Source organism: Panthera leo, chromosome E1 (genome assembly GCF_018350215.1).
Source record: "Panthera leo isolate Ple1 chromosome E1, P.leo_Ple1_pat1.1, whole genome shotgun sequence".
Classification (NCBI taxonomy): Eukaryota; Metazoa; Chordata; class Mammalia; order Carnivora; family Felidae; genus Panthera; species Panthera leo.
The window spans coordinates 3410727-3435335 of NC_056692.1; the positions used below are offsets into that span (position 1 = coordinate 3410727).

Below are 24609 nucleotides of genomic sequence, written 5' to 3' on the forward strand. Positions count from 1 at the left end.
TATCCACTAGTACGTTGCTTTTCCAATTCATAGATTTCTGCTTTTACACTTTTTCCTACTTTAGGATTTATACCTTTCTTTCTGTATCTTCTTGAGATGAAGATACTCCCTTTGGTTTCAATCATTTGAAATTTGATACTCTACTTGTGCTTGAAATAATGTGAGTTCTGTTGCTGGGCAGTATCCTATTTCAACAAGATCAAATGTGTTAATTGTGTTGTCCAGATCCTCTATATCTCTATTCTTTCTTGTCTGTTTTTCTTAAGCCACTGAGAGAAGTGTGATAAAATCCTTCATTATGGTTGTGGAGGCATTAATTCCGTCATTTTTTGCTTTACAGTTTACTTTGATGTTATTGCATGCATACAGATTTATGATCATGATAACTTTGTTGGATTGACTTTTTGACCTTTATAAACTGTCCCTCTTCATTATTTTTTAAAATGCTTCTTGCCTTAAAATCTTTGTCTGACATTAGAATAACAACACCCTTTTGATCTTTTGCTTTCAGACTTTGTGTTCGTATACTTAACATGTGTCTCTTGTGAGCAGCATATAATTAAAAAAAAAAAACATTGAACAAGTCTAGATTGAATTTTTTCCAGCATTTTAAAGATGTCATTTCATTGTCTTCTGGCTTCCAATGTTTCTGTTGAGAAGGGAGCTGTTTGTTGATCCTTTGAAGATAAAATATATCCCCCCCACTGCTGTCTTTGGTTGTCTTTAAGATTCTCACATTACCTTTTTCTTCCCCAGGAGTCTTACAGTGAGGTGCCTGTGTGTTTCATGCGTGTGTGTGTTTGGGTTTTGTTTGCTTTTTGATTTTTGAAAACTACACTCCAGGGGCACCTGGGTGGTTCAGGTGGTTAAGCACCCAACTTTGGCTCAGGTCACAATCTCACAAGTTCGTGGGTTCAAGCCCTGTGTCGGGCTCTGCCTTGACAGTGAGGAACCTGCTTGGGATCTCCTCGCTCCCTCTCTCTCCACTCACATTTTTCTCTCCCTCTCAAAATCAATAAACTTAAAAAAAAAAATTGAAAAACTAGAACTCCAGCCTTTATGGGATTTCACCACTTCTTTCATTAACGTTTCTCTGTTTCTGGATCCAATCCAGGGTACCGCATTGCATTTAGCGTTCAGGTTCCCTTTCTCCTTGCTCTAGGAGTTTCTCGGTCCTACCTTGTTTTCACGACCTCCTGGAAGGGTACTAGTCAGATTAGCCCATGGAGGAAGGTCCCACAGTCTGGGTTTGTCTGGTATTCTCCTCGCGATTAGAATGGGGCTATGGGACTTTGGAAAGAGTATCAGAAGTGAAGTCCCGGCCTCCAGATGGAGTGAGGGCTGCTGAGTTTATTGGGATCCCTGGGTTAATGGGTGTCGTGGATTTGGGCCGATTTGATTTGGGCAGCACAGACACCTCCCAGGCCGTTAGGGGAGCCCCACCTGGATCAAGAGATCCCTGGATGTCCCGTGGATGCATGTTGGGTGTGTTAGGTGTGTTTTATCGTTCGCAGTAGCTAGCTGGGGCAAACTTAGAGCATCTCAGGGTTCCTTCTTCCTCCCTCCCCGGGGGTTAGGCTGCGAGCCTGATGCCTACGTATTCCTCCCAAATAACAGGTGTCTTCCCGCGACCAGCGATGAGCTCACCTCCTTCCTCTCAGCAGGACGATGAGGCTTCGACGGAACAGCGTCAGAGAAAATGACAGCACAAATACATTTTCTCCAGCTCCAAAAAGCTACGCGCAACAGCCCCCCAAGAAACCTGATCATTGCTGCCTGTGAAGCGGTTTATGCGAACGAAGCAACTGGCAGTTAATCGTCGTGCGGCGAGATAACCACGGGTCATCGTGTACAGGACTAACCAAGTTTTATTCGAAAATAATATTAAACCGTCTTCATTCTTGGATATCTGTTTATCCTGTAGTAGAACTTGTTCATGCAACAACAAACTATCAAGGGTATACGGTCGGCTGCTCTCTGGAGCCTGGAACGTGGACAGGTGGCTGGTTGGGGGCAGGTGGCGGGGGCGGGGGGGGACAGCTCTGTTCACTTCCATCAGGCTGTCTTGGCTGGCGTTTCAGGGGCTCCCGCAAGCCCACCAGCTTTGGAGCGGGTGAAGCAGGAGGAGGCAACGGAGGGGCTCTGGGCGGGATACAGTCACCTTCCTCCACCCCCACCGTCCAAATCCCGGTCCTCAGCCCTGCCCTCCACCTCATGACCCTAGCGCACACTTGCTTCCTTCCAAACCCCTCCGACCTGGCGGCTTTAACATATTTGGCTCTCGCGTTCCGCCACCCCCTCCCCCCCGCCCTGCCCCCAGCCAGGCTCTTGATCTACCCGCGCTGGGATCTCGCCCAGGCACCAGAACGGTGCCCGTGAACCTTCTGGGCTGCAAGACTCCGCACATAAGGTGCACCAGCCTGAGGAGTGACACGGGAGTGGGGGTCACGGGGTCCCATCTGGGACAGGAGTCGGCAAAGGCTGGGGACTCCCGTGCCACCCTCCTCTTGTCCTCGCCAAGGTCGTTCCTCCTTCGGAGGGTAAAACTGACCCCTCCCCACCTCCTCAGACTTGGTCCTGCTTCAACGATGAATCGGAAAGGCGTGAATGAGGACTGTCCCAGGGGCCGTGAGAGTGTCCCAGCGCCACACAAGGGCAGTTGGCGCCTAAGGGTGAGGCTGCTGATCTTTCCTGAGCACTGGCCATGAGCCAGCCATGGGCCAGGCACCTTGCGGACAATTTCTTTTCAACCCCCGAAGGTCGAAGGTCGTAGAGCCGAGGAGGTGGAGGCTGGAAGAGGCTAATTAACTTCCTTCTGGTCATTCAGCTAGAAGGTAATTGAGCTGCTACTGAATCCGTGCTGTCCTGTCCCCCCAGCTCTCAGACCCAGAAAGGGGCTTGAAAGAGAATGTCTTCTATGTCCTGACAGCAGGCAGGTAAAGGATTAGTGCTGTTTTTCAGAATACCCGGGGAATTTGCGTGCGTGCATGTGTGTGTGTGTGCGTGTGTGTGTGAGAGAGAGAGAGAGAGAGAGAGAAGTGGGGGTGGGGTACTGAAGGTCTGGAAAGAAATTCTTATCCTTGTTTCTCCCACCTGAACCGCAGAGTAGAGGGGACTCTGAACCGCAGATACAAAGGCTTCCCCAAGTCTTTGACAAAGTGAGGGGGGGCCTGGCCAACGTTGGGAGAGGAGGCCTAAGCCACACCCCAGAGCACCAGAGGCTCAGATCTTTCCAGAAAGGATCCCAGACCACACTAGTGGCCGGTGCCTTTGGAGGTCAGCCCCTCCATCCCTCTCCTGTCTACGTGAGGGATCTGAGGGGCTGCGTGGCCAGCCGCGCCCTCCCTAATGCCTGTGTCCTTCCTAAACAGAGCCCCGAGGACCCAGAAACCGCCAAGCCCCTGCCAGCCGCAGGGACCCACAGCAGGACCCAATGCAACAGAGGGCCGTTCAGTTCCCCACAGGGAGCGAGACCCTCACGGGCACCCCCCTTGCGTAGGGAGGGGCTCGGAGGAGGCTTCCCTGCTGCTGGTGAGGACCCCGCTAGGGCAGAGCTCCGCTGAACGTCATGATTGGCAGGCAGAGGAGGGAGCAGAGGTCGGGCGCGGCCTGGGCCGGCTGGTCAGGGGTCCTCTGGGGTTGGGGGCGGAGGCCGCTCTTCTCCGGCTTGTAGCAGGGCGAGACCTCACACCTGTGGGGCAGGCGGGAGGTAAGGGCAGCCCCCACCCCCGCATCCCTGCAGCTCCTTCCGGGGTCCCAGGGGGTGGTGCAGAAGTGGGCCCCCTCCCTGGACGCCCCCTTCCTACCGGACCACACTCTGCACGATCTTCCTCTCGTCCTGGTCCAGACACACTGCGAAGGAGCAGCCGTTGGAGCCGATGATCTGTATCTTGTCCACTTTGATCTGTGACGTGCTGATCTGGAAGCAAGGCCCCCGTCAGCCCCGATCGCTGGCCGCCTCGAACTCCAGCCCTCAGCAGCTCTGTCCCTTGGGCCTGTCCCCAAGCCCGGCAGGCAGCAGCTCTCAGAGGCTGACGGCCTCCATCAGGCCCTGCCTCCTCCCCGGCCCCCACCCTCCCCGAGTCTGGAAGAAACAAGCCCCCCCCCCCGGACAAAGCCCACTGCCCCCCTCGGGAGGCCCAGGGTCCCTGACACGGGAGCCTTTGCACGCAGACACGTCCTCCCACAGGGCCCTCCTTCCTCCCCTGATACCCACGGAGTGCACACCCCAAACCGCACCCCATCCATTCGCGCATGCGCACATACTCAGGCACCTGCACACGCCGGGGCCGTGGCCGCTGGCCGCGTGGCCGCGAAGAGAGCGGTGCCCTTACCTGGTTGAAGCCCTTCTTGGACTTGGGGTTCTGCCTCTTCACCACTTCGGTCAGGTTTAGCGTCAGGGCCTCCATGCTGGAGTCTGAGGGGCAGGGGGCGGCTCAGGCCAGGCTCGGGGCCCCGCCCGCCCCCACCTGCACCCCGCCGCCCGCTCACCTAGCTCCTCCGGCTTCCGGCAGGCCTTGCTGAGGTTCACGGACGTGCACACCTTCTCCATGCTGCTCCAGCGGCTTCGGCCACTGATGGCCCCCTGGGAACACAGCGGGGCCGCACCCTCTCAGCCGGGGTCCCCCGGGCCCGCCACCTGCTCTCGGAAGAGGTGGCTCCAGACCCACCGGTGGCACGCGTTCACCCGAGTCTGCTAGCTCGTGCACCAAGAGCTGTCTGACCCCGTATAGACCTCGATGACTGCAGGAAGGAGCGTCGGGTGCCCGGCCTGGTCCATGGATCGGAGGGCTCAGAGCATCTCAAAGTGACGGCTGAGCCCCAAGGGAGGAGGAGAGGGGCCCACGGGCATGAGGTCCCGGCCAGAGCCAGGCTGGAGCCCCCTCTTGGGGTCTGGACGTCTCTTTCACCGGGACCTCTGCATTGCCAGATGCAAGTGCGTTTCTCAGTCCTCGGCTCCCCTGACCTCATAGGAGTGTCTGGCTGTGCTCACTGCTGTCTGCACCCCCCGCCTCGCCCACCTGCCCCTGGCCGGGGCCTGTCTGCCTGCCACCACACGGCACGGGGCTCAGGGTGCCTCCTCCTGGCCCCCCACTCTCCGCCCCACTAGTCTCTCCAAGCACAAGCCTTCCGTGCTCCTTCCCCAAGGCCACCTACACACCCATCTCCCCCCTGCACCTGAGGCCAGGCCCATCCGTGCAACTGCACTTCTCACTTCCTCCTGTCTCTCAAGGGCACCCAAACTCGACCTGCCCCCAACTCACGGCCTCCCCGCACTGGACCTGGGCCGCTTCTGGTCCCGGAACACTGAGAGCCAGGAGTTTGGGCCTCCCGTTTTCTGATCCGCCCCTACGCCCTGCTGCTCACAGAACCCACCACCACCCCCATGCAGGCCACCCCCATTTCCCCCCCGGGACAACCAACTCCGGAGCCTCCTAACTGGCCTTCCCGCATCCCCTGCGGACCCCTCCAAACCGAGGGAGCTTCCAGACCTCAAATCTAATCATGGCACACATCCCCCAGCCCCACCCCCAACTTGAGCCCCTTCAAAGGGTGTCCACGGCTCTTGGGACAAGGACAAAAATCAAGGCACTTGGTATTGTGGCCCTGCCAGCTCCTTTAGCCTCACCCATGCACCGTCTCTGCTCTGGCCCCTCTGGCCTGCCTCAGCGCCCTGTGATGACATGTTCCCTCTCACCACAGGACCTTTGCACATGCCGTTCTCTCTGCCTGGAGAGCATATCCCTCTCTTCTTAGCCTAATTAACTAACTTCTCTTTTTCTTTCCAGTACTGACTCCATGTCCCTTCTCAGGGAAGCCTTGTGTAGCCTTCCTGACCAGGTTGAATGATCCTCTTAAAGGTTCTCAGGGGACCATGAACCTCTCCTTCACCTGTCACAGTTGTAATTATGTATCATGTGGGATCATCTAAGCAATGTCTACCGCTCCCTCTAGACTGTGAGCACTTGATGACTCTTGGGAATCCCCCGGTCTGGGACATGGGAGGTATTCCCCAAACACCCAACACGCAGTGCTCCGTGAGTAGTCAGTCCTTCCTGCCCGCTTCCCTGGCCGCCACACGTAAGCGGCCTCAGCATCACTGCCCCATCAACCCTTTTACTGCCTTGTCACCCCTCACCGCTCTTTGATACTCTCCTGGCCATTTCTGTTGTTTCCTGTCTTGCTCCTCCAGGAAAGTCGCAGAGAAGGCCTAGCCTTCTCAGCTCACCACTGTCTCCCCTCCCTAGCAGAGCTCAGCATGAGTAGGGGCTAAATGAGTATCTTTCGAATGTCGAAAGGAAAGAAAGAAGGAAGGAAAGAGGGTGGGGGGGGGTGTCCCCACTTTGAGGTCAAGGTTCTCATGGCCTGTATCCCGGGTGTGATGCTCAGAGACCCATGCCACCCCTCCCACCTGCACCCCACAAATCCTATGGTTCCCTTCCGACACAGGTCCCAGCTCCCACACACCCCGCGGGGCACCCCAGCCCTGCAGACCCTGGGCTCTCCCTCTGGACACTGCACCCTTGCCCCTCTCACCCTCAGCCCTGCAGCTGGGAGCTGCTGAGCACATCTGGGGGGTGGGGGCGGGGGTTGGGGGGAGAGAACACTGGAGGGGAGAAGGATGTCCACTCCCTCCCCTTCTCCCAGCTGCAAGACTGGGGCCCAGGAACACAGGGGGCTGCCTCTGGGTGAGGCAGGAGCAGGCCCCAGAGGGACCCGGGCCCCCAGCACCGGCCTCACCTTGCTGTAAATAATCTGTAGTGTTAGAGGGATGGCCTCCCGGTCACCATCGATGCCCAGGCGCTTGCTGCCAGGACCTGTGACACACAGACAGACCGTCACTCCCTCTCATCTCGGGGGAGGGGGAGGCCCTCGCCGGCCCCGTGTCCCCCCTGGGGCCCAGGCGGCACTCACCCGAAGCCTTGATGGCACGTGTGGCGGCAGAGTGACCCAGCTCCAGGGAGTGGAGGAAGATCTCTGTCATCTTCTCCCCGGTGACGAAGGTCAGCTGCAGAGGGCGGGGGCGGCATCAGAGGGCAGCCCCCGCCCCTCTCTGCTCTAGGCCGCGGGCTGCAAGGGCAGGGGGCGGGGCGGGGCTCGGCGCCGAGGGGCGGGGCTCGGCGCCGAGGGGCGGGGCTCACCTCCGTCTGATAGACCTGCAGCAACACGGGCCGGGCGGCGAAACGGCAGTAGTAGAGCAGCATGTCCGCCAGGATGGGCAGCTGGGCAGAGGAGCCGTCCAGGGGCCGGGATTCAGCCTTCAGAGACTGCTGCGGGTGGGGGGCGGAGCCAGAGTGGCAGGTGGCCGGCAGGACACAGAATGCTGGGGGTGGGGGGGCACCCACAGCCCAGCCTTCCTCCCACCCTTCCCGCTCAATTCCAAGGACCTCCTGGTCCTCCCTGGAGGCTCCAGGCTGGATCCCCCCCTCAAACCAGGGGGCCTCCAGCAGGTGCCCCCACTCCCCCCGCCCCGCGGGGGCCACCGACCTGGCACAGGACCTCCGGCGGCAGGTGCATGAGACCCAGCACGTTGCGCTCGTACCAGGGGTCGAGCATGCCGAGGTAGTGGGAGATATCATTGGTGCTCTCCAGCTCCTGGGGGAGAGTCCAGGGTCAGTCCCTGCGCCACGGCCCTGCGCACCCCCCACGCCCTCCGCGGCCCCAAGCGGAGCCTCCCCGCAGCGGCCCTGAGAGAAGTCTAACAGCTTTTAGTCTACGTCACGCAGCGAAGGGCCGCCCCCAAGCGCAGGGCAGGGGCCACTCCTGGGAGCGAGGCTCGCGCAGAACGAGGTGCCCCTCGAGGCACAGGCGATGGATGGCGCCCACTCTGCGCCCCCACGGCGCGTGGCGCGGGGCTGGGGACGTACTGCAGGGCTGGGTTGCCTGGGGGAGTCCGCGGGGAGTGGGGGCGTCTGGCTCGCAGGGCTGGGGCAGGCGCCGGAGCCCCGCTTGACGGGCACGTAGAAGAACTGGAGTTTGAACAACCGCGTGAGGAGGGGGCGGTTGTTCTCCAGCCGCCTGGCAGAGGAAGAAGGTGGTAAGAAGCGGGGACCCTAAGGGCCCTAAGCCCGCAGCCCGGCCCCCCCCCCCCCATCTCCCCGCCCCGGCGCCCGCACCCCCGCCCCCGCTCTCACCGCAGATTGCTGTAGGCCCGAGCCACCTTCCCCGAAATCCGATCGGAGCCGAAGACCACGACGCGGAGCGTGGACGCCTTGGGGTCCTCATCCCCGCTCAGGAAGGGGCGCCGGCGCTGGTGGCGGGAGGCGGGGGCCAGGAGCCAGCTGGGCAGCTGGGCGCTGAGCTTGGGCTGCGGCAGAGAGCGGGAGCGCTGGGGCCGGGAGGCCGGCGGCGGGGCCGCGCCGTCCAGGGGGCCGCAGAGACTCCCCGCCCGCCGCAGGGGCAGGGCTGCGTCCGCGCCGCCCTCCGCGCCCCGGGAGTCCCGCCGCAGCACCAGCTGGCTGGTGCTCTTGAACAGTTTATAGATCCTGTTGAACTTCTGCCCCGGCCGGCGGTGGAGCCGGCGCCCCTGGCCGCCAGGCCTCTTGGGCCACTCCGAGGAGGAGCTGTCCTCGCTGTCCTCCACGTAGCCGCTGTCCACGCCGTCCGAGAGGCCTGACACGAAGGAGGTCAGCAGCTGGCGGGGCAGGGTGGGCTCTGAGGCCTGGGACGAGGCAAGGGACAGGGTGGAGTCGTGGAAGACCGCGGAGCTGGTGGAGAGCAGGGAGTCCCTCTGGGCGCAACGCCCTTCTGTTTCCAAGTCGTCGTCGTCGTCGTCCTCCTCCTCCTCCTCGTCCCCCAGGATCCCTGGCTGGAGCAGCTCCTGTTCTTGGAGCAGGATTTCCTGCAGGACGTCTGCAAGGGGAGGCACCGTCTGGGTGTCTGGGCCCTTGCAAGCCCTCTCGCACACCCTGGGGACGGGCGACAGGCTCAGGCCGACTGGCCCGGAGGAGAAGAGGGCGGAAGGGGGGTTAAAGGCCAGCCCGGGACTTCAGGGCTTCCCCCTGCTCTGCTCAGCTGAGGGGGCCGGTGGGAGGCGGGTGCACAGACCCGCGAACAGGAAGCGCCCTGGCCGCTTTGGGGGACGGGAGCGGGTACCGCGAGGGCCCCAACCGGGGGCTCACCGAAGCTGTCCTGGTTCCAGTTGTAGGTGTGGCACCTGGCCACCGGGATGGGGATGGTGCAGAGTTTGCCGGGTTTGGCGGTGTCTGTAATGACAGGGGGACAGGTGGTGAGGGCTGGAAGGGTCTCAGACAAGACGCCAGCATGGGCCACACGAGACTCAGTGGGAAGCTGGGACACCTGGCTCGCAGCCCGAGGACCCTCCGTTCAAGCAGCCCAGGTAGGTGCCAGGCCTTTTTACAGGCTGTGTGGATGCGGCCAACTCAGCCTCCGAGCCTCCCCTGACAGGGCCCGAACGGGAGCACAAGGGCACTGTCTCATCGGGTGTGGGTGACAGAAGACCGCGTCCCTTCTCCTGGAAGGGGCAGAGCTGCAGAAAGGATGTTTTCTAGGCTCCTTGGGGGCGAGGCGTGGCCTCCAAAGGGACCCGTGAGGACTGCATCCTTCTGCATGATCTCTGGTGGGAAAACGAAGCCGCCCGCCCCCAGGTAGCACTCTCTTTCTCTCTTGCCACGGCCGGCCAACTCTAACATCAGGGTAACGACAGCCGGGGGTCCCCGAAGGACCGTGTGGAGCAGACCCACCGGCCGGCTGGGATGCTCACTTGGCCGTGGGGAAGACGCGCCCGGCTCTCCCAAGAGCCTCACCTAAGACACCAGGGAAGCCGGCTTTCTCTCCCACCGCCTGCAGCTTGGTCCTGAGCCACTGCCGGGCCTCGGCCGCATCCCCGATGCTGGACGCCAGCTCCTGTGCCTCCGCGGTCTCCGTGAAGATGTCTTCCAGCTCGGCCAGGCTCTTGGACTGAAACCCCAGGGGCAGACGGGCTTGCTGCCGAACCGCGGCTCGTCGGCCCCACTCCTCCAGGTCCCGGGGTCTCGCCGACGACAGCACCCACCGGTCTCCTCCCTGCCTCGTCACCCACCTGCACTCACAGCTGGCCAGGGAGCCGAGCCTCCTGCCCGGGGCCCCTCTTCTCGGGACACGGGCGCCAGAGAAAGGCCCAGACCAGGGCCAGAGCACCGCCAACTTGGGGGGGCGGGGAGTGCTAGTCCCGAGCTCGTCGCTGCGGCCCAGAGAGGGGAAGGGGCCGGGCTGGCCCGGGTTGGGGGAGGCCGGCGTACCCGGGAGACAGCAGCACCGGGACAGGGCCAGAGTGGGACTCTGCTCTGATGGGAGGGGAGTGATGCTAAATAATCCCCAGGGGCCCCGGGCACATACCTGCAGCCTGCAGTGCAGGCCTGGGAGGTCGCAGTGGGGCCCGAAGGTGGCCTGGAAGGCGTGAAGGAGCAGCGTGGTGTAGGCGCTGTGGGGCGAGTGGCCGGGTGCACTCAGCCTATTGGCCACGGCGAGGAACTCGGCCTGAACCTCCACCGGGTTCAACAACAGCACGGTGCTGGGGACACAGAGACGGGGCTGTGGGGAGGGCAGCACAGCCACGCACCTCACGTCTGGCGTCTGGCGGTCCTCAGAGCTCGCCTGGCAGGGCCTGCAGCCAGGAGCTGGGCCAGGGGCTCAAGGGTCCCAGTTCCGAGGGGAAAGCTTACGGTCTGCTTTTGATAGTTTGCAGCCAGTATTTTCAAAGACCCTTTGCAAGTGGAACTTCTTCTTGAACTTGGGAGAGCCACCTCCCAGGGTCTCACGGGGATGGGAGGGGAGCGTGTGCCCAGCCACCTGTGCGTGTCCCATCGCCGGACCCTGGGCTCCGAGCCGGCATTTACGTTTGCTGGTCATGGAAAATCTCAGCCACGCCCAGGCGAACCCCCAAGGTGTCAGTCACTCAGTTAATAGTTTACCGCAGGTGACTGCTCTCACGTCACCCGCACCAACCGCCCGCCGCTGCATTTTCTCCAAGTGTGTTGGAGCCATCCCGGTTGTCCCAGCTGTAGATGTTTCGGGATGGCCTGCCCGCACGGCTCCCGTCCTCACTGGCCTGCGCGGTGTTTAAACCCGGCGCAGAGAAGCAGGTGCCGTCGGGACCGGGCTCTGCCAGAGTACCCATCGTGCAAGGGGGAAGCTAATGTCGGTTTCTCTGTTTGTAAGGAGAAGGGGGCAGGCCTGCGTGAGTGACTGGGCCACCCTCCTTCACTGAGTGCTTGATCACTCCTTCCAGAGACCCGTGCTGAGTCCTTGGTGTGCCGGACGGGACCAGCCGGGCACGCGCTCTCTCCGCCCGCTTGTTCCCTCCTGCCGACAGCGAGACCACCACTCTGTTCTAAGCTCCTCCTGCTAACCTCTTTGGGCCCCAGATCTGACAAATCCCTTTCTCCAGGGGCCGATGTGACACTTGGGCATCATAGTATGCTTTACTTCCCACAATGCCCGGAGCTCAGTAAGTGCAGAGGGGCTGGTGATCAGCCCTGGGTAAGCGTTGTTTACTCACGACACAGAAGCATTTTTGTACCCTTTCCGCCTCTCCCAAAGCCTGCCTCGGGCTTGTTTTGTTTGTTTTTATTAGAAGGAACTCATAGGTGTTTGCTGTACGGTGTGAATGTGCAGTGAGCCCCTGGCGCTGGGGGTGAGAGGGCCGAGGTCTCTGGGCTCTCGAGCATTCGGGTGAAACGGCAGCCACATGCCTGGCCGGCCGGGACCCATGAGTGGATAATGGAATCATTCTGGGAGGATCACAATCACAGCTGCCTTTTAAATAAAATAGAATAGACTGAGACACAGCCCATCCTAGGGGGTAGGGGTGAGTTTCACTTTTTAACATTTATTTATTTTTGAGACAGAGAGAGACAGAGCATGAACTGGGCAGGGGCAGAGAGAGAGGGAGACACAGAATCGGAAGCAGGCTCCAGGCTCTGAGCCATCAGCCCACAGCCTGACGTGGCGCTCGAACTCACGGACCGCGAGATCGTGACCTGAGCTGAAGTCGGACGCTCAACTGAGTCACCCAGGCGCCCCGTGAGTTTCACTTTTTAAAGCTTGTTTCAGTGTGTGTGTGTGTGTGTGTGTGTGCGTGTGTGTGTGTGTACAGCAGGCTTTCATATAAAATGCATTTTTTTAGGGGCACCCGGCTGGCTCAGTTGGTGGAGCACGGCACTCTTGATCTCAGGGTTGTGAGTTCGAGCCCCACGTTGGGTGTGGAGATGACTTAATAAATAAATAAATAAATAAATAAATAAATAAATAAATGCATTTTTTTTAATGGTAGGTCCTAGTCAAAATGGTTTGGAAAATGCTATGCTATTTATTAATTTTTTTTAAAAGTGTATTTATTTTGAGAGAGAGAGAGACAGAGACAGAATTCCAAGCAGGCTCCGTGCTGTCAGTGCAGAGCCCGACACGGGGCTCGAACTCTTGGAACCGTGAGATCATGACCTGAGCCGAGATCAAGAGTCAGACACTTTACCGACTGAGCCACCCAGGCGCCCCGGAAAATGCTATTTTAGTAACAGGCGGAAATACATCGTAGAAAGCTCGTGGGCTTTTGAGGAAGACCGAGGTTTAAATCCTGGCTCAGACACTCAATAGCTGTGTGACCTTCGGGAAGTCACTTGGCCTCTCTGACCTCCAGTTTCCTCATCTGAAAACGGGGGGTAGAGCGAGGTTATCCTTGCCCTGTACCTGGCATGATTGATGCGGGTGGTTTTTAATGTTTGTTTCGTTTTTAAGTCTCAGAGCCGTTTAGCAATCTGAGGAAAGCCTCTCAGCCCAGAGAAACAAACCTATGTACCAAATGTCACCAGCTATCCCAAGGGGTTCCTGGTCCTCTTGAAGGCTTTGCTGGTGGCTGGGGATTTGGGGGTGCAGTGATGGAGGGAAAGCCAGATGCATGGAGTGGGGGGGGTGGCATGGGTGTGGGAATGTGGGACCCCCCTCGAGAGCACTCACACGGTAGAACTGCGGTGACTCCTGATGGACAGGCCCTGCTCGGCCCTCACCAGCCGCTGGTAGGAGATTCCTGTTGCCAAAACAAAGGAGAGTGAGAGTCGGTAGGTTTATCGTGCCTCACTGTGACCCCGCCCTGGCCAATGAGGTCGGGGGCCTGGGGACGAGACTCAGGCCCCGTGCAGATCCGCTCCTCTGAGATGGTGGGCACAGGGCCCGAGGCTGCGAGGCGGCCGGCCTGCTGTCACCTAGGAGTTCTCTGGCCATCTGGAGGCACGGGGGCCCTCCCAAGCATGTGCGGGCCCCCAGCTGGGTCTCCCAACGGCCCTCCGCGCCCCTGCCTGGCTTCCCACGGGCTCTTAGGACAGCTGGGTCTCCCTGACCCTGTCCCTCCCAGGCTGGGTCCTGTCCCTGCCCCTGGCCACAACACCCCCACCCCCAAGCCTTTCTCTCCAGCCTCATCTGCCTCGTCAGCCCAAAGTCTCTCCTTTTCTCCTGCGACCTGACCCAGGTCTGCGGCTGGAAAACAGAGCCTTGACAGTAAGGATTCGGTTGTGTACCCACCACGGTAAGGTTAAACAACACTGGCCCTCCTCACCGACAAGGGCACCAGAAGCAGGGGCTGGGATTCGGGGGGCAGGCAGCCTCAAGGGGGCCCCTGTCAGGGGGCAAGGCTACTCTGTGACTGGGTGTGGGCCGGGAGGAGGAAGGCAATCCCCCTGGATAGGTGCAAAGCCAAGACCGGGGCCAGAGACAGCTGTAAACAGAAAGGCCACGATTTTTGTTTCATCAGTGGTGGAAAATTACTAATTCATGCTATTCTAATTTAGGACCTAACTGTTTTGATTTGGGGCCTTTTGTTTGATGTTTCTCTTAGGTAACTGTCACATGTTCAGAGGTTGAAGTTATGCTTATTTTGATGGGAAAGTCCCTGAAACAGTGGCTACTGCCATCGGGACCTGGGACACCATCTGGTGGCCACATGGGTGAGTGACAGAGGCCAGCTCCCCTCCTGGCCCCCTGCAGGCCCCCCAGTGAAATGCTGTAGTGGAGACATCACTTACCCCCCCCCGACCGTCCCCCCCCCCCCCGCCCCAACCTCAGAACACACAGCCAAGTGAGGTCTCTTGACCCTTCTGTACACATTCCTTTTGCTATGGAAGAAAGCTCAAAGGCCTTGCCTGCACACAAGGAGCCCCTGAGCAAGCCCCACCTGGTTTCACGGAGTCACCGGGACGCAGGTCCTTGGTTCGTTCTACAGAGAGTCTGGAGGAACCCACGGAGATGCCTGCGGGATGGCCTCCAGCTCTGCAGGGCCACCAGGCCAGGGGGGAGTGAGGCGTGACCCTGCTGCCCCAGCCAGTGGTCCCCGCCCCCCGACAGGCCCAGTCCGGCTCTGCCGGGCCACTCTTACTAGTGGGTCACACATGGCGGGGACCTGTTCGCATCTCCCCAACACCCTTCCCTCTTCTTCACCAAAGGGCACAGGTTGATAGATCACATTTTTTGACCTCCCTTGCAGGTGTGGGGTGGGGGCTTCTGGAAGACCCCATTTTGCAACCTCCCTTTCCTCATTTCTGTTAACTGGAATGGGGACATGATGGCCACAGCTCCTGCGGTCATTAGACCAAGAAGTGACACCGAGGGCAGTGTTTCCTGCTAAGGATGGTGAAACAGAAAAAAGAAATGATTCTGGAATGCTCAGCCCTGTGCCAACCTTGGGCTGCCTTCCAGTGGGATTTTTTTTTTTAAATGTAAGAAAAAAAAAATAAAGCCCTTTGAGTTGCCACAACTATTATTCTGGGGTTTCTGTTTTGGGCAACCAGCTTACTTCTAACTCCTCACGCCCTGTGGTTTCTGGAACAGCTGCTCCCTCCTTTCCCAACATCTCTCCCCCGTGACTCTGTGATACAAGAAGTCTATCTTTGGCCATGATGTTGTCTTTCGGTTCCAGGATCCTATCCAGAGTCCCACACTGTATGTAGCCTGGCCTCCTCTACCCTGTAATGGTTCCTCAGTTTCTCCTGGGACACCTATGCATTTGGGGTGAGATGTTCTGTGACTAAAACCCCCACCCGCTAGTCAACGATGTTTGACTTTGCTTCAAGGAACCTATGCCTTTTATTCCATCATCAGAGACTTAAAAAAAGTATGAAATATAAATGTCTATGATCACTAAGATCCCAAGGGAGATTTACTGCCACTGAAGAATATTCAGAATTCACCTGCTACCAGGTGATGGGCAGAGGTGATCGAGCCCAGGTTTGTACCTGCTTTGATAGAAGGTCAAAGGCAGCAAGTAAAAAGCAAAGCAGCAGGGGAAATGGCCCAGGGAGGAAAGTGCTTACAAAACGGTGGCTGGGATGGGGCACCTGGGCGGCTCAGTCGGTTGAGCGTCCGACTTTGGCTCCGGTCATGATCTCGTGGTCACAGGTTCAAGCCCCACATCGGGCTCTGTGCTGACAGCTCGGAGCCTAGAGCCTGCTTCTGATTCTGTGTCTCCCTCTCTCTCTGCCCCTCCCCTGCTCGTGTGCTGTTTCTCTCTCAAAAGTAAATACACATGAAAAAAAAAAAATGGCAGCTGGGACAGCCCAGGATTTTCCAGTCACGCACAATGGTCTGCCTGTGCCTCTTGGCATAGAAACAGCTCTATGCAGATGTGAAAATACATTGCTGGCATCGAAGGATATGGTTTTGGGAATCAAACAGACATAGCTTCAAGGGAGTAGAGCTCTTGTCAGCTACGTGAGCGTAGGCAATGTCTGGAGTTCAGGTTCATCCTCTGGAAGGTGGGAATAATAGTAAATACCCAGGTCGGGGGGGAGGAGGTTCCTGAGGACAGATGAGACCAACCCAACCATCGCCATCATCATCATCACCATCAACAATGATGGTCCTACTTTTTTTTAGTGTTCATTTATTTTGAGAGAGAGAGAGAGTGTTCTTGAGCAGGGGAGGGGCAAAGAGAGAGGGAGAGAGAGAGAATTGCAAGCAGGCTCCGAGCTGTCTGTGCAGAGCCCGACACGGGGCTCGATCCCACGACCTGTGAGATCATGACCTGAGCCAAAACCAAGAATCAGACGCTGAACCGACTGAGCCTGAGCCGCCCGGGCGCCCCACGATCCTACTTTTGACCGGGAGGCTCAGAGAGCTCCCGTCACCTGTCCGAGGAAACCAGCTAGTAAGTGACAAAGCGTAGGTCATACCACAGCCCGCCCATGTTCCTCCTTCCCTCACACCCGACTTTACAGCAAGAAACATGAAACTTCTGAGTCTCCGTTTTCTCAGGTCTGACCTGGGAATAGTACCACTCTTCCCTGCACCCCCTAGGGCTGTGATCGGGGGAGGGGAGGTGCAGCCACCGAGGTCTGTGGGCTTTGAAGGCCGCACAGTGACTCACACATATGATGCCCCCTGTCGCCCCTCGGGATTACAGATACATTCTTTGCAGGCGAGCGGTGTGGTCTACACAGCTGGCGGGGGCTTGGAGTAAATATTTGACAAACATGTGGGCTGAATCCAAGGGGCTGCGGTGGGCAGGACCCGGTGGCACTGACGTGAGGTTTCCTGCCACCCCCAGAGTGGAGGCAGCCAGGCCACCCTATTGGGGTGGAGTCAGGAAGAAGGGGGAGGCCCGAAGGCTTGATAACCTGCCCACTTCCTCCACCACCCAGCCACATCAAAGCAGGATCGGCTGTTTCGCTCATCGCCATGGCAACTGGCTCCATACGGCTCCTTGGTGAAGGGCCCATGGTCCCCTGTCATCTGCGCCCCGTAACCTGATCAGGACCTGTCTCTCAAGGTACCGCTGCCCCATCCTTACTGCCCCCAGCAACGTGAGATCCACGGAGGCCAGCATTCACCTTCAAATTGCTCTAAGGGGGAAGGCGTTATTGTACTCCCATTTTACAGATGAGGTTAAAAAAAAAAAAAGAAAAGAAAAAAGCTCCTATAAATTAAAGAAATGTCTTGCCAAAGGCCTCACAGCTCGGTGGCCTCAGACCAAGTACTGGTGACTCTGCTGAGTGGTTCAGCCTCAGCTTCTCCCATGGCCTCCACTCCGGCCTCCGCCCCACTGCCTCCCTCAGCTGGGGGCGGTGGGGGGGGGGCGGATTGTGGGTGGGGGCACTCAGGAATCAGGCAACGACAGTCCCACAGGCCGAAACGAAAATCTCACTAAAGCACTTTCGAAGAAGCCCACTGAAGGGTCGTGCAGAGAAGGGTAATTTAGCTTAATTTACTCTTCGCTACTGATGAATCAGGCAGGGCTCAGGTTCTGGAAACGAGAGGCGAACCCGGGGACGTCAGATGAGGGAACTGACTTTTGTTCGGTAGAAAAGAGAACCCCGCAGGGTATGGCATTACCCTCCTCTATCATCTTAACTAATTTCGTATCTAATTTTGCAAACGTATTCTCGCTTCTATGAGGAACTTGTCTTCAAAACTTTATCTATCTATCATCTATCTATCTATCTATCTATCTATCTATCTTATCTATCTAATTTGTCTATCTTATTTATTTATCTATCTATCTTATTTATTCATTGATTGATTGATTGATTGATGAGAGGCAGAGAGAGAGAGAGCAGGGCAGATAGCACGGAGCCTGACGCGGGGCTCGAACTCACAAACTGTGAGATCAGGACCTGAGCCAAAATCAAGAGTTGGATGCTCTACCGACTGAGCCACCCAGGCGCCCCCTGTGAGCAACTCCCTCAATCAAGGGTCTCATACCATCCTTTAAAAAAGTTCTGCCATCTTGCTGGTTCCCTCAGTAATGAGCGCAATGTGTCTTCCACGAAGGCTTACTATACATTTGCACAGGTTAGGTTTTTGTTTTTTTTTTTTTAACTTGAAAATGACTCTCTGACATGAGAAAGAGTTCATGATTTCCTATTTTGGTTCTGCTTTCCCCGGAAGAGGACAAGTTGTGAGCCCAGGCGGCCTGGCATAAACTGCCTCTCCAGGCATCTGCCTTCTCTGCCATCACCAGGACATCGGAGGCGTCACACGGTCCCCGGGCACTGTTGAGGGCAAGGTGCTCAGCAGTGAGTGACTGGGGTTCCCAGGGTCCTCTTGCGTGGAGTCCAAGAACCCTCATTCCATCTCTGCCTCCAGTTCCTCCTCTGCCTGGCTCTGGTCCCCTAGGCTTAGAACCCCGCCGTCCCCAGCATCCGGCCTTCACCCTTCCCAGCCAGCCCTCCACGCCACCTCTGCTCGCTGGGCTGCCCAGAACACAGTCTCTGCTCAGCGGCGTCCCCAAAACATCTCAAGGCATAGCGTGCATTCAGGGGAGAAGAGTCAGCCGGTTCTACCTGAAATTGGGAAGCCGTCTTCCAGCGTGCAAGTGACACAGCCCTCCATCTCCCTTATCCATTTCAAAGTAAGAGTCACTTAGATCTTTGATTAGCGACTGAAGGCCCTGCCAAGGTGTTTGCATTTTAAATCCTTTCTGTCTAAATTAGAGAAGGGAAGAAAAGCTCAGCATTCTTGTTGAAGGAATTCTGGTCGTCGGCAAGACGCCCAGAAGCAATACAGATCTGTTGGTCTGGGGAGCTGTTGGAAAGAAGGGAATGAAAGAGAATGACCCTAAACTGGCTTGTTCACTTAGGGTGCCTTGGAAAGTCAGATTGGCAAGCTGTCTATTCCTCGCGTGCCTGACTACCTTTCCTCGTACAGCACCTTCTCCTTGAGGCCTCCCTGATTTCTTCGTTCCTCCACCCAAGCCTCTGGCATGCGGCCAGGTCCCAGGAACAGGTGGGCTTTGGCGTTGGCCAAGCCTAACCAGTGCCTGCTCCGAGCCTTGGTAACCACAGACAGCTGACTGGTTGGGCAGGGAGGTCCGGTGATTGGCTGGCAGGAGACAGACAAGCTGATTGGTTGGGAGAAGACCGCCCAGCTGACTGGCTGGGAGGAGAGAGATACACTGATTGGTTAAGAAGACAGATAACCTGATGGGTTGGGGGAGGACAGCTCTGCTACTTGATTAGGAGGAGACAAATCAGATGATTCCAGAAAGAAGTCAGGAGTCCCTCCAAAGGAATTTACACACAAAGCTGCAGTCCTGAGCTTTCTAGGGTCCACGGATTGTTGGGGAATAAGACGTAGTACTCTTGTCCTGTGTGTGTTTAATGTGTATGAAAAGAATTAAATGCTGTGAGCCTTAAATAGGGCCTGATGCATTTTCTCTTAAAAGAAAAGAAAAAAACAAAAGTGGGATTATAACATACAGTTTTCAGGGGGCCAGCATTTTTACTCAACAAGTTACTCAACATCTTTCGCCCTGGGTAACTCTGTATCTACGTCTTTAGTGGCTGAATAGCTACATAAAAGCTTTGAATTTTATGCTCTCAAATCTGTCAGCCTTTTCTAATTTCTTTCCTTGGGGGCAGGCGCGTTTGGCATCTATTCACTCTAGGTGGTCCATGTATGTAACCTAGTTTTCTTCTATGATATTCATGGTTTTGTTTTCCACGCGTCAACCTTTCATCTACCTGCAATTGATTTTATGTTTGAAATAGAATTATTACATTTTTCTGAGATAGAATTATAACTCATTTTTAATAATAATATTTATTAAATGACTGATTTTATTCATCACTGGTTTCAGGATGCCGCTTTGTCATAGAACAAATCTTTCTATATTTAGCCTGTTTCTAGCCATTCTACGTTGTTCCGTTAACTTATCTATTCTTATACCAATAGTGCACTATTTTAATAATTTAAGCCTTATAGTTATAGTTGTAACAGACCTAGTAAATAGTCCATTCTTATACTGTTAAGAATACATAAATACACGATAAATGCATGAATAAATGCTATCAGAGAGCATTTATTCTTTCACATAGATTTTACTTTCTTAAATCTTAAAAGATATTGTTGGTATTTCTTTTAATCACTGTTACATTTATTTCCACGACACCTGCTGTTACTACAATATTGATTCAATCTGGCAACATGTCTCTTAAATTACTTATCCTTCAGTTAAGTTTGTTTCTCTATGTAGCTTACTCAATCTCTCTTCTTTTGTATTTTTAGTTGCTGTTATAAATTGTTTTCTTTTTTTCCCCCTCAACTATGTTTTCTTACTGGTTAATGACATTATACGGAAAAGCTCTTAGCTACCTGTTTACTAGTTCGGACAGTTCTTTAGGTGATTCTCTTGGCCTTGACAGATAAGCAACTGTTTGATTTCTGCATAATTAAATTATCTTTCCGAAAGAGGAAATAGTCTTTATTTTTGCCTTTTTGCATAGGCAAAAATACTTGTAAGCACAAAGATGAAGGTTATCGACTTAAATGGAAATGCCTCTAGTATTTCACTGCGGGCTGTTACCTTATTAAGAACACTTCCGTGTATTACTAGTTTCCATGTATTAGAGGAGTTTTAAATATTAGGAACGAATGTCAAATTCTATCAGATGTTTTAGGGGCATCTACTGAGATGTTAATGTGACGTCAGTGTTTTGAGCGCCTGCTGTTGATGAATTACTTTATCAGGCCACCTCACAGTAAATCTTACCAATTAGGTTTTCTCTTGCTCTGTAACCGTTTTCTAGGACCTCGTTTTCATGTCTATTATAGCACTTGCAATTTTGCGAGGATTCCTACTTACTTCTCAGACCCCACAGGTGAAAACTTAGCACGAGGCCCTTGTCCACACCTGTCAGGGCACCCATCAACCTGCCTGTTCCTGTCACCCCCCACTTCCCTGGCCAGGACCCAATCTATGCACACATCATTTCCCTATTTGATCCTGAGGCAAAGAGAACAAGCAAGGGCCTGTCGTCAGTATTGTGGGGGCTTCTCTGTCTGGCCTGGGCAGTCTCAGAGACCCTTTGGCAAAGCAGAGCACAGGCAGAGACCACGTAGTGGGGTCTCCTGGCCTTGAACCCCGAAGGATTCCTCCTTGAGTCACCTCCTGTGTTCACTGCTCTCAGCCCTCCGATGCTGTGTGCACCAGGAAGGGGAGATCCCGGCCCTGTGCACCTGCCCCCCTCAACACTCACCTGGGGCCTTGAGTTCAGCATCAATGAAGGTGAGCAGCTCCTGGCAGATACTGCAGTAGGGAACAGGCCAGGTCAGGAAGCGGTGGTAGGTTCTGGCTGCTTTCAGAAGGAGATCTGAATCTGGCGGGAAGTGTGGTGTCTGGGATGGAAAGGGAGAGGCAAGCAGAGACGTCCGGGTAAGAGAGAGCTCACCGATATTCCAGAACATACCCTGCTCCTTTCTGATACGTTCCCCAGAAGGCACACTGCTCCTGGCAGCAGTGTGTCCAAGGACGAGGGCAGAAAGAACCGGAAGTTACCCACAGGGCGTGACTTACAAATGATAAAGGTGGCACCCAGAGGCACCTCTACTGTAAGGGCTGTGACTTTACCACACGTAATATCTAACGCACGAGAGCGCCCCTCTGAAAAGCTGTCACCTTGGGGGTCATCCTAAATGGTGCCGTTGCCGCAACTCATCTGGGGTAATGGTCTCCGATGCCTAAACTACCTTTCTTTCAATACTCTCGTTGAGGCAAACGTTTATGCTTTGCATGGATTGGTTCCATGTACGTACGGTCATCTGATGATGCCACCGGTCTGGTGAATACGGGATGATCACACCGGGGGACACGGACTCCTGGGCTACAGAATAAGGTGGACCTAAGATCTCTCAGCAGGATCTGTTTCCTGGCTCGTGAACAGGCTGTTGACAGCAGTCCCCTCCACGGGAGCTGGATATACCAGGCGCCATGGCATCCGCACAGACTTATGGAGGCCCTTCAAGATGGCCGCTCTGATGCCATCAGAGGCTTTGTATATTTAGCCTGTTTCTAGCCATTCAGGGAGTTATGGGGGCTGCTCTGATGCCAGAGGGTTGACACCCATTTCAAGGGCGTGGCTTGACAGATACCCTAAGTTGTCTCCGGAGGTGTGAGGGCTCTGTTCCCATGGAGACCGTCCCTCCCTGTCCGCTCTCACTTCCCCAAGCTAGCCCGCCCCGGAACTTACGCAGAGAACAGTGGAGTAGAAAAGCAGAGCCAGGGGGGCGAGAAGGTCATAGGTGCCCTTCTCCTGGACCTGTGGACAGGACAGGAAAGCAGCGTGAGGCTCATCACAGGTGCAGAACAGAGCAGCGTTTCCTTTTTCTGCACTTTCTTTTTTTTCTTACGTGACAGGCAACGTAACCACAAGGAAACAATGGGGGAAATACAACTTAAAAAAAACCAAACACTCACAATATCCCCCCTCCAAATGAACGCAACCACAGCTAACGTGACAATGCTTATCCTAACACCATTTTTCTCTTTGTACTTGGAAATCATAGCGTGTATGTTTTTACTCCTAATGTTTTTACCCTATAATGTTATAAATGAATTTGTTTTGCTGCATCATCTCTAAGACCACCGTTCCCCCACCCCTGGTGCTCCTGGTTACACATTTCCTTTTTATTTGTGTGGTAAATCTTTTTTCAAATTTGTTGTGTGTCTTTTACTTGTATAGATTTTCTTCTGATGTCCTGATATTAGAAATGCTTATTTGTCTTTTACGGATTTTTGCTTTTGTGTGCAAACACCATGTAAAATTCATATTTCCTTCCTTTTTTGAAGCTTCATTTTCTTAAATTTAAATCTTCAATCCACTTAGAATACCGTATGCTGTACGGTATGTGCTAGGAATCTCACTCTGTATTTTTCCAAATGTTTGGTAAATGTTCGCTAAATCATCTAATAAACCTTACTGATGCAATTTTTTTGTATATTAAAATCTGTTTATACCTTTGGATAATATCCATCTTTTTATTCCCTGTAATAATATTCCTTCTGATAGATCTCTGTAATTTATTATTTTGGACACACGACATTATTTTCTTGCTAAATACTTTTGCAATGAAAAACTTGGTGCACGTTACTTTTTCTGTAATTTGGATTATTTATGTAGGTTAGGGTTCAGGAAGTGGAGTCGATGGATCAAAGACTATAAACCTCGTTCTGACCTCTGAAACGTGTTGCCAAGTTGCTTTCCGAAAGGACTGTGCCAGTTACAATACCCTGCGTGTATGAAAGTACCAGTCTCACTATAGCCTTCCCCGCACTGCTTATTACAATTTTTGACCACACTACAGACCCATGTGATTTAGAATTCTTTGGTCCAAATGGTAAAGGTCTCGGCCCCTTCCGGAACTCGTGGGGGTTGAAGATGCAGAGAGGACCCCACCACCGTGCTGTGCCTGGTGGCCTCAGCAGGCTCAAGCAGAATTCTCCTTCTCTTGGCCCCGAACAGACCAGGTGCCTGATACACCTGCTGCTGGGCCCCTTCTACAAAACCCTCCCCTCTTGTCACGCGGTAGTGGATATTTGGGCTTATAAGTTAAACGCTCCAAAGGTGGCTTAGGCTCTTCTGAGTTGGTGTGCTTGTGGATCAGGGTATAACGGTACCCGGTAAATGATGGTGCCAGAATTGGAACCTTGAGTGCCTTGGTAAGCCAAGACTTCCCAAGGGACAGCTTGAGAAAGTCACGTTTTCCAACACAGTTACGTATTTAAAACAAAAATGAAAAAAAAAAATTAAGCACAGAATTCTTTATAAAAGAGCCAGAATCCTCTTTAGGGACTCACAATTATTCTGGAACCCCAGCCCAGCTGAGCCCTTAAACACACTGCTGTTCTAAGTCATCAAAGCCTATTTCTTACGGACCGGCCGTGAGACAAGGTCTCAGTTTCCCTTTCTAGTCAGTTTTCTCCTCTGTGTCTGTTTTTACGGATCTTTTCGAGGAAAGGAATTCGGGAGAGCTTCCTCTCTCCTTTCTAGTCAACACTTGGACTTACAAGCCATGTCTGTCTTAAGAAGCAGCTTAATTAAACTCAGATCCGGGGCTCACGAGTCCTCGTCTTCCTGGTGAAAGGACCACAGCCCTTCCTAGAAGCCTTCAACTCACGAGCACCACTGGAACAGAAAGTTCCCAGCGCCTTTGCCAAGCCCCTCGGTGGGCCAGGCACCCCACAACTGACACTCCGTGGGGAACTTTCCCTTGACTCTTCAGTCCCAGGCCGGCCCTCACCTCTCGAGTCTTCTGCAAGATCTGCTCCAGGAGGATAAGGAAGTGGCCCGGATCCCTGCTGACCAGCTCCTGCAGGCTCCAGCAGTTGAGACACAGCCCGGCTGGAAAGGCAGAGAGAGAGGCAGGTGTTCAGCTTACGTCTGGACAGAAGTGGGAATCCCCAGGGGCACCCCTGGGGTATTCCTTTCTAAAGAGTCTGAGAAAGCTCTGAATCAACAGTCAACTCTCTCCTTCCTCATCAAGACGCAATGACAAGCTTCTTATTCCTGCAGATAATGGCTCAAGAGACAGAGATGGGCTGGGATCCCCCTTAGGGGCCGTGAGTCTGCACCCCTTGCCTCTGGAGAGCTACGGTTCTTCCACCAACCCGGCTCCCCTGGTTTCCTATAGGGGGTGCCGGAGCATGCAAGGTGCAGGGAAGGAGGGCAGAGGCAGAGGGCGCTGGAAGAATAAGGGGAGGAGCCACAGCAAGCCCCGCCCCAGGAAGCAAGACCAAGGCTACCACAGCCCTGGGACTTCCCAGGACCGCCTGGCCACGGAGCCGAGGAAGGCGGAAGCTACATCCATCTACCTTTTGAAAGCTACAGTGAGCACTTGGTCATTCTGTAA

At 55.0% G+C, this 24609-nt stretch overlaps 1 protein-coding gene across 3 annotated transcripts in view; it reads right to left on the reverse strand.

Annotated features, from left to right (window-relative positions):
• Positions 1 to 2206: 2206 nt before the first annotated feature.
• PIK3R5 (phosphoinositide-3-kinase regulatory subunit 5) overlaps positions 2207 to 24609 on the reverse strand; it is a 69549-nt gene continuing 47146 nt past the window's right edge. For 2 of the 3 annotated variants that reach the window (XM_042916941.1, XM_042916942.1), the window contains exons 3-19: positions 24001 to 24101; positions 21951 to 22019; positions 20961 to 21099; positions 12955 to 13024; positions 10339 to 10513; positions 9768 to 9921; positions 9123 to 9206; positions 8136 to 8853; positions 7869 to 8019; positions 7489 to 7596; positions 7143 to 7271; positions 6916 to 7009; positions 6742 to 6818; positions 4492 to 4585; positions 4335 to 4417; positions 3807 to 3919; positions 2208 to 3691 (exon numbers count right to left, since the gene is read on the reverse strand). In XM_042916941.1, the coding sequence (XP_042772875.1) occupies positions 3544 to 3691; positions 3807 to 3919; positions 4335 to 4417; positions 4492 to 4585; positions 6742 to 6818; positions 6916 to 7009; positions 7143 to 7271; positions 7489 to 7596; positions 7869 to 8019; positions 8136 to 8853; positions 9123 to 9206; positions 9768 to 9921; positions 10339 to 10513; positions 12955 to 13024; positions 20961 to 21099; positions 21951 to 22019; positions 24001 to 24101 (2507 nt within the window). In that variant the 3' untranslated portion in view covers positions 2208 to 3543. Of the gene's footprint in view, positions 3692 to 3806; positions 3920 to 4334; positions 4418 to 4491; positions 4586 to 6741; positions 6819 to 6915; positions 7010 to 7142; positions 7272 to 7488; positions 7597 to 7868; positions 8020 to 8135; positions 8854 to 9122; positions 9207 to 9767; positions 9922 to 10338; positions 10514 to 12954; positions 13025 to 20960; positions 21100 to 21950; positions 22020 to 24000; positions 24102 to 24609 lie in introns of all 3 variants that reach the window. The other variant, XM_042916943.1, reaches the window with a different exon arrangement.